General features: G+C 50.6%; 1 protein-coding gene across 1 annotated transcript; it reads right to left on the bottom strand.

The window, feature by feature from the left end:
- Positions 1–2,067: 2,067 nt before the first annotated feature.
- Positions 2,068–8,398, bottom strand: TCL1A (TCL1 family AKT coactivator A). The gene is made up of 4 exons (XM_087447748.1): positions 8,246–8,398; positions 5,091–5,261; positions 4,614–4,674; positions 2,068–4,111 (listed from the first exon to the last, which is right to left on the bottom strand). The coding sequence occupies exons 1-3, from the start codon at positions 8,363–8,365 to the stop codon at positions 4,618–4,620; spliced, it is 348 nt and encodes a 115-aa protein (XP_087303874.1). The 5' UTR covers positions 8,366–8,398; the 3' UTR covers positions 2,068–4,111; positions 4,614–4,617.
- Between the last annotated feature and the right edge of the window lie 409 nt (positions 8,399–8,807).

Below are 8,807 nucleotides of genomic sequence, written 5' to 3'. Positions count from 1 at the left end.
AAAGAACTAAAGATAAAAACAGACATCAGTGAGATAGAAAAGAAACAAAAGCAATAAAATTAATAAATGAATCATAAAGTTGGTTCTTTGGGAAATAAAATAGACAAACCTAATTTTACTAACTGGGATAAAGCACTAAAAAGACAAAATAAGAAATGACAAGGGGCAATAATCATCCAGAATATTAAAAGTCATGAGACTATTTTGAAATAGCTATGAAAATAAAATACAAAACCTAGATAAAATGGATACTTTTCAGGGAAAATTTATTTAAACAAAATTGATGCCAGTAGAGACAGAAAGCTTAAACAGACCAATTTCCACAGAAGAAATAGAAAGGGACAACCTGACCCTGGGTGCTTCCAGAGCTGATGCAATGAACAGTCTATGGCACCAGCTATGGAGTATTCATGCCCAAAGAATAAACTGGAATCTAATCAAGTTTCTAAATTTACTGCCAGTTTATAGGAAGTATGAGGAAGAGAAACATTAAAGGATATTCTGGGATGCCATCAACCGAATCCAGAAAGTCTACAGAACAATTGACCTGGTTTGTTCTAAAGAAGAAAGACGGTGCTGTTATAGATTACTAGAGACTGAAACCAACGGGAGGAAGACATATGAGATAATTGGGGAAATTTGAAAACAGACCAGCTATTAGATGATATTGAGGAATCAGTTAATTTTGTTAGGTATTGATAATGGTATTGTGGCTCTCAGGACTAAAAAGTCCTATCTGTAAAGATATATGATAAAATACCTGTTGGTGAAATTACAAAGTATTTAAAATATTTTAGCAAAACAACAAACCCCAACTTCGTGTGGGGGGAAATGAAACAAAGTTGGCATGATGTTGATGACTGCTGAAGCTGCTCTGTCAGATGTCGACGTGCATTTGTGCCCCTGGTTCATCTCTTCCAGCTTCCTCAAGAATGCTGTTCCTTTCATTGTACCTTCTCTGTGCCTCCTCACCCGTTTGTCCCCTTCCCGCTGAGCCTTCCCTTCCGCACGCATACACAGGCTCCATCATATCTGACCTAAAACACCGTGCTTCTCCAAGTCCTTCTACAACGAAGCTCAGAGCAGGGGCTGTCCCTCCCTGTCTCCCCCTCTCTCCTATGCTCACCCCCACAGGGCTGTGCCCTGTCACAGCACCGACCCTTTTCCTGACTGTGTCAGCATCCTTCTCCATGTGGCCGGATCCAATGGCCACTTCTCTGTATCCAGCCACTCCACAGCAAGCTGCCCAGCCTCCCACAGCCTCCTTCTTAAAACACTTGGGTCTCGCGGTTTCAAACACACCACCATCTCTCCATCCTGACCTCAGTCAGGCCCCTGGCATTTTATATTTTAATGACTCCTACCTGTATATTTTCAGTCCTGACCTGAGTTCTAGATCTGTATTCAATCAACAGCCTATCAACCCTCCCGCTGGAGATAAGACAGGCATCCCAAATGTAACGTGGCTACCGCAGAGCTCCTGATCCGTCCCCCTGCCCCCGCTCACACCTCCTCCATCTCAACAGTACCACGTCCGCCCGCTGTGTCAGCCAAAACCCTGAAGTCGTTCTGGTGGTGGAAACCTGAGATTCTGCATCGCCCTTCCAGGTAATTTATTAGGGCCACTTCTTCTTATAAAACAGCATTTCGTTAAGTGAGAAGAAATCCTTTTGCCGTTGTTAATTTCCTCAGCAGATTAAGCCGGCACAGCACTGGCCACTTGCTCTTCCTGGGACCCTCTGCCCTGATCTAAGAATCTGGCTCCCTCTCATGTGCAAGGTGCAACCTTAAAGGCCCCTCCACAGATGGGAATTTCTTCACCACCCGACCTAACTTGCTACCACGTTACCCTGTTCTATCTTCGTAGGGTTTTGCACATTCCAAGCTTCTTGTTCATGTCTTTCTAGAACCAAAGCTGCATGAGGGCAGGCCTTTGTTCTGTTCACTGCTGGATCTGCAGCAGAGGTGCTCAAAGGTTTCAGAAAAAGAACTTTGCACAAGAACTGTCTTAGTCTGCTCAGGCTGCTATAACAAAATACCACAGACTGGGTGCTTAAATAACAGACATTTATTTCTCACAGTTCTGGAGGCTGGGAAGTCCAGGATGAAGGTGCGGGCAGATTCGGTGTCTGGTGAGGAGCCTCTTCCTGGCGTGTTGACAGCCGCCTTCTCCCTGTGTCCTCACATGGCCCTTCTTGGGTGCATGAGCTTCCTTCCTCTTCTAAATAAGGGCACTAATCCCATGAGGGCCCCACCCTCATGACCTCATCTAACCCTAATCACGTCCCAAAGGCCCCACCTCCAAACACCATCATATTAGGGGTCAGGGCTTCAACACAGGAATTTTGGGGGGACACAAACATCCAGCCCATACAAGAACTCGCCTCTTCCTGTGCCTGTTCCTAAAACGAGGCAACTGGCAGACCTCTGATGTCCCTCCTGCTGATGTTCTGATGCTCTGTCCCCACGGAGGGGCGTCTGTCTGGTAAGAGTTTGCACAGACCAAACTCTTGCCCTGTGCAGGGTGATGGGGTTAAAATGGAGACACAAACCCTGAGAGGTGTGGTGTCTGACACTTATCTGTCTAGCACTGGGTAAGACTGGGATCAGAGAACACGAAATGGGAGTAGTATTTTTCTTATACAATTCTCTTTGTCAACACTTAACCTATGCATATCATTATCCCCCTTCTCTCTGTGATACAGAAGCTATGGACTAAAGTCACACTTTAGTGGGGAGGACCAGTATTCCACACAGAATGGATTCCTGTCACTGGATAGCAGCCCTTTGTAATACCTGAGGTCCTGCTTACCTGCTCAGGAGGTAGAGGTGGGGCAGCTCATCTTGAGAAGGAAGTAGGAGGGACACTGCCTCGGGTGGGCCAGGCTCTGACTGCAGGTCATGGGAGGTGAGGAACGGACTCTGGTTGGGGCTTGGGTGGCCAGGACATTTTCAGAGAGGAGGGACTCCCGCTGGGATTGGTACTATCCATGTTAAGGACGCCTGGTGAGGGCCAGGGCAGGGAGGAGACAGGGCAGGCTGGGACAGGGGAGTGAGGAGGGCAGGGCTGGATGGAGAGAGGCTTGGATACCAAGAATCGCTGAGAAAGACTTTTTGAGGCCACTTATGCCAATGGTTCTCAAATTATGCCTCCAAGAACACTGGGGTTTTGAGTGTTTGGATTATAAGAAAAAAAAAATCCAGCCTTATCTCCAAAGTAAAAGAAATACACTAATTTCATGAGTATTCTTTGCTTTTCAAATTTTCTTATTTGGTGACTGCCTGTTCTTGTTTCTCTCCACTAGAATCTAGGTCAAGGATAGAAGCTGATTCAGCACAAAGTTAGATGAATTGTCTTACATTTAATCAATCAACATTACAAAGTGTTCACACTATATACAACTTCATAACATCCAGGTGTGTGGGCACCTGTAAAAGGGAGGACCTCCAACCTCTGTCCTTCTACAGGTGGGCAACCTGAGGGCCCGTCTCCAGTGCTCGCTTGCCTGGCCTCCTGCTATGTGCCAGGCTCTGGACCTTTGACCAGCAGGCTCTGTGTCCTGAGCAAAGACCTGGGCTCCTCGCAGGCCTTCCCGTGAACTGCACCTGAACCTGCTGGGCAGGTGGGGCTGTGTGCAGGCATGTGCCACAGGAGATAGCTGGTCCAGGGGCTCAGAGGCCTGGCCCAGGCCCAGGCGAGTAGGCCCTATTCCCTTGCAGCCAGAGGTACACAGAGCTGAGGGACAGGAAGAAAAGCAGCCCCGGGTGAGCAGCACAAGACACTAGTTGCTGTGAGGGACAGAATAGAGAGAGGCCAAGAACTGTCAGGCAACTGAGAAAACCCGAGGCTCAGGTATAGCCGGGGCACCTGGAGGAAGCTATACCGAGCAAGGTCCTCTCCAGTGCCAGTCTGCCAGGGGACACCAGGGTGGGGGGGTGCAGGCAGGTCCAGCAGGCCCTCGGTGGGGCTCATCCTCTGCCCGTCCATTCCCTCCCGGACCCGGGTGTGGCAGAGCAGAACACAGGGCTGGTAAAACAGGTGAACACAAGCTCGAACATCCCCACTGCAGGCCAGCAGGATGGGGCCTCAGGGAGACAGGAACCGTGGGACCTGGGGCAGGAGGACAAGAGAAGACAAGAGTCAGGGCAAAGGGAAGGACCCGGCAGAGGCGAGGGGCGGGAGCAGAGCTGCCGGGTGGTCAATGCTGGCCCCGGAGCTGAGAAGGGCAGACTGTGAACAGAGTGAGCAGCTTGGTGCCACTAGACCTGGATTTGAAACCTGGCTCTGTGACCTGGGCAAGTCATTGTCCTTCCTCAAAACTCATTTCTGTAACCTATAAAATCAAGCACTACCTAGCTCAGCTGATGTGACGATCAAGCGACACGCCGTAACCTGTGAAGCGCTGTGCTGATGTGTGCCTCTGTTGTTAAGGGGGCTGCCTAAAAAGGATTGGCTCCTAAGGTGGTAGAGGAGGGAGCCTGGGTCCCCAGCCCTCGGGACCCAGGGCAGCACAGTCGGGGCGGGGTCAGCACTGCCTGCAGGGAGAAAGGGTGTGCCTTCTTTGTGACCTGGCCACGCTGGACTAAAAGGTATTGGGCCCCACGGTGCTCACCACATCACTCATTATCCGGGTCTGGCAGCTGTTCAAGGAGCATATCCTCTATGCCACTCAACTGCGAGAGAGAAGGAAATTAGAGACCAGAGCCCTGGGAATTCTTCCCTTCCTGGCTCCCAGGCCTTCCACAAGCTTGGAGCAGAAGGTGGCAACCTGCATGGGGGGATTCCAGGGGCCCTCGGGAGACTTTCCCTCCTCCCACCAGCCTTCACCCTGAGTGCCCACCAGAGAGGCCTTCATGTGGTGGACGGGGCTTCTGGTAGAGACCCCAGAGAGTGACCTGGTCATTCAGTTCTAATGTCTCTCTAATCCGGTCCTCTCAAAATCTGCAGCTGTCAATTCCCTCCAGTTGTTTTTAGCTTTTGGTGCAGAGACAGAGGGAAGAGATATACTGCCGAGGCCAGGCATGGTGGGGGTGGGGAGCAGGGCCACCCACGATGACCCGACGGGTCCCTGGGAGAAGCACAGGCTTGCCTCGATGTGGTACACTATGCGCCAGAAGCTGGAGTCTGAGCCGCGGTATTTTCTTCCGGGGTAGAGCTGCCACATCAGAGGCAGCAGGTACGGGCCGAGCTGGCTGGGGCGCACCGGCTCCCCCAGGGGGATATCTTCCTGACGCATGAGTACTTGCAGGCTGCTGTCCATCTGAAGGGAAGAGAAGAGCAGGGCACACCATCAGGGCACACTCCGAGCTCCTCCAGGCACAAATAACCAGAGTCCTTCTGCCACCCGCCCGGCCCGGCTGGCATCTGAGATGCCGGTGATCACAGTTCCCACGGCTCCATCCCTTAAGCCATGCAGGCTCTTCTCCGAGACGCTGGCTGGGTCAGGACGACCAGCACTCACACATGTCCAGATACCCAGACAGGGCCACCAAAGGCCCACTTCTCCCTGACAAACTTCTAGTTGCTAGGATACGCCATGGGGCTCTGAGCTTCCTCACCCATGCGGTCTCCTTAGCTATTTCAGCTGATGGATTTTCTCTGATTTTTCTTTATTTTGTCATATATCCCAAGATATCCCAGACCCCAGAATCAGGTGAGACCACTCTTTGCCATCTCCACCACTGCTCCTCTGCTATCATCTCTCGCCTGGACTATCGCCATAACTTCCTAACTTGCTGCCTTCTTCGTCTTGGGCCCCACAATCAAGTCTCTGCACAGCAGCCAGGGTGTGCATCCAAAAATCACGTCACTGCCCCGCTCGACACCCTCCGACGCCTTCCCATCGCAGGCAGAATGAACTGGAATCTTTACCACAGCCCACAGTCCCACGTAGCTGGGCCCCTGCCTCCTTCATCTCCTGTCATCCTGTCCTTCACCCCCAACCCCGTCGCAGCCACACAGGCCCCCTCGCTATTTCTGGGACGTGCCACACCCCCAGTAAGCTCTGGCACCTGTGTCCTCTGCCTGGAACATTCTCCCCTAGATCTACACAGGGCTCACATCCTTCTTTTAGGCAGGTCTCTGCTCAACTGTATGTCTAGAAAGACAAATTTCAGCAAAATCCAACTCTAAGATATAAATGAGAGGCATGCCTAAAATAGAGGTTCAGAAAGGTTTCAAATAAAATCATGGGCAAAATATGACAGGCAAATGCGAATTAAGCTCCCAGGGGTCCTGCCTGAAGCCCCCACACCACTCGTGATCACCTCTCATCCCACTTTCCTTCTCCTACACAACTAACCACTGGCCTCGAATGTCAGCTTGACAAGTAGAGGGGTTTTATCACAGTCACTGCAAACCCCCACAGCCTAGACTCGTGCTTGGCATATAAACTAGGCATTCCTGTTTGTTCAATGACTATTTTTCCAAAGTGGAAATAGTTATTTCAAATTTTCTATGAAATAAATTAGAACTCACTATTATAAAATAATTCTGATCATCCTGCAAAGTATAAGTGTGGAAGTCATCATTCTTGCTCTATATCCTTTAACCATTTTTAGTTTGCTTATTCATCTTTTTCTTGTTGATTTAAGTAAATCTTTGTTGTTGTTAGTGCCCTCGAGTCAATTCTGACTCCTAGCCACCCTCTGTACAGCAGAGCGGAACCCTGCCCAGTCTTTTTGCACCATCCTCTCACCTTCCGGTGCTGTATCAGACAATGCTCCACTGCTATTCACAGGGTTTTCATGGCCAATTTTTCAGAAGTGGGTGGCCAGGTCCTTCTTCCTCGTCTGTCTAGTCTGGAAACTCCACTGAAACCTGTCCACCATGGGGGACCCTGCTGGTATTTGAAATCCCAGTGGCACAGCTTCCAGCATCACACCAACACACAGCCACCACAGTATGACAACTGACAGATGGATAGTGTGGTTCCCTGACCGGGAAACGAACCCCAGCAGAGGTGGTGAGAACTACGAATTTTAGCCACTAGACCACGAGGGCTGGCTAAGTAAATCTTTACATATTAAGAATACTAGTCTTTGCAGTTACAGGAGGCAAATGGGTTTGCTAATGGGTTATGTTTTGTGCAGAATTTATAATGATTATGTGAAAAACTCTGTGGTTTCAGTGTCATGTTGAAGAAGATACCCCTCAACCAGAGATTAAAAAAAGATAGTCACTTAAATTTTCTTCAAATACTTGACTTAAAAAAAGCAAATATTTAACTTGATTTTTAAAAGTATATATATGTATACATAAAAAATTTAAATTTCAATAAAGATGCAAATTTAGATGGTGGTTAAGAACCTGGAACCCCAAGCCCATTACCTACTAGCAGTTCTACTTTGGACAATATTACATTTTTATGCCTCAAGTTTCCTCATCTGTAAAATGGGGACACAGGCACTACTCAATAACTTTTTGCTGTTTGCTAATATATCACATAAATGTTCTAATATTATGTATTTAAATTTTGCTTTTATGCTTTCTTCCATTTATATATGGAAAGAGTTTCAACATTTTTCACCTAAGTTTCTTGGAGGAAATCTACGCTCTGGTGGAAAGTACTTGTAAGAGAGTTATATTTCTTTAAAAAAGTTAACTAAAGCTCCATCTTAAGGCATCACACATAAGACAAAGTCAACATTTATTCAATGCTGGCTTTTATCCTACTGTATTGTTTGTGAAGTTTGTTTTTTCCAAAGCATAGAGGATATATGAAATAACCCAAACTCTAGGGCAGTGGTCCCCAAAATTGGTGATCATAATCTGTCTGAGGGTCCTTTTACAACACAGATTTCTGAGGCTTACCTAAGGAGATTCTGATAATCAGCCACGTGTATGAATCTTTAGAGAGATGTTATTCCCATTTTATGGCTTAGGACCCTGAAACCCAGAAAAGTCCTATTTTACTCAAGATCATGTTCACACACTCCAGAGGCAATGGGTCCCCATCCTTTGGCCAACATGCCTTTGTGTTTTTCCCCACCCTCCTTCCCAGCGACCTGGAGAACTCCTACTCATCCTTCACAGCCCACCTCAAAGTGGTTTCATCTGTGAGCCCCCTGGCCGCCCTGGGCGGATCAGGCCTTCTGAGCCTTCCCGCCACCGCCCTCACCCTGCCGCCTCTGAGGGGCCCCTGGAGGGCCTCGCGCGGCCTGGGACGTCTCTGGCTCCCCAGGCCGGGCCAGGGATGGTGACGCCCATGCTGCCCCGCCCGGCCTGGCCCCAAAGCGGCCATACCTCGATGGTTATGGGCAGCCAAGTGCGCTGGTTCTCGTCCACATACACGGCCCTTTCCCAGATCCACAAGCGGTCCGGGTGAAAGGCAGTGTGCGCCCTGAAGAACGGGAGCTCGCCCATGGCGCCTCGGGCGGTCCAGGCCGCAAGACCCGCAGCCTCTCCAGGCCTCTCGCTGGTGTGTGGGACGCAAGGCCTGGACGCTTTATAGCGGGATCGCGTGCGGGCGCCCCCAATCGGTGGGGCGGGAGGCGGGCGGGGCGCGGGGCACGTGGGGCGGGGCGCGGGGTAGTGGGGCGGGGCGCGGGGTAGTGGGGCGGGGCGCGGCGCACGTGGGGTGGGGGGTGGGGTAGTGGGGCGGGGCGGGAGGTAGTGGGGCGGGGCGCGGGGCACGTGGGGTGGGGCGTGGGGTAGTGGGGCGGGGCGCGGGGCGCGTGGGCTGGGCGCGAGGCAGGATGGGCGGGGCGCGTGGCACGTGGGGCGACCGGGCAGTGTCCAGAGCTGGCCCTGAGCACTGGCCTGACTTATGTCCTGGGACCGTGGCAGCGTCTAGGAGCGCAGGCGC

Source organism: Ceratotherium simum, chromosome 24 (assembly GCF_057802395.1).
Source record: "Ceratotherium simum simum isolate JZ-2026a chromosome 24, ASM5780239v1, whole genome shotgun sequence".
Lineage (NCBI taxonomy): Eukaryota > Metazoa > Chordata > Mammalia > Perissodactyla > Rhinocerotidae > Ceratotherium > Ceratotherium simum.
The sequence above is the reverse complement of the archived record's forward strand: the minus strand, read 5'-3'. Positions and strand labels throughout refer to the sequence as shown.

Bases quoted from the DNA above. Each gene is read 5' to 3' on its own strand.
- TCL1A (XM_087447748.1), bottom strand. From the start codon at position 8,365: ATGGGCGAGCTCCCGTTCTTCAGGGCGCACACTGCCTTTCACCCGGAC. The intron at 5,262-8,245 runs GTATGGCCGCTT...TCTTCCCTTCAG, and splicing joins GGCTGCCCATAACCATCGAG to ATGGACAGCAGCCTGCAAGT. The intron at 4,675-5,090 runs GCAAGCCTGTGC...TCTCTCTCGCAG, and splicing joins GCATAGTGTACCACATCGAG to TTGAGTGGCATAGAGGATAT.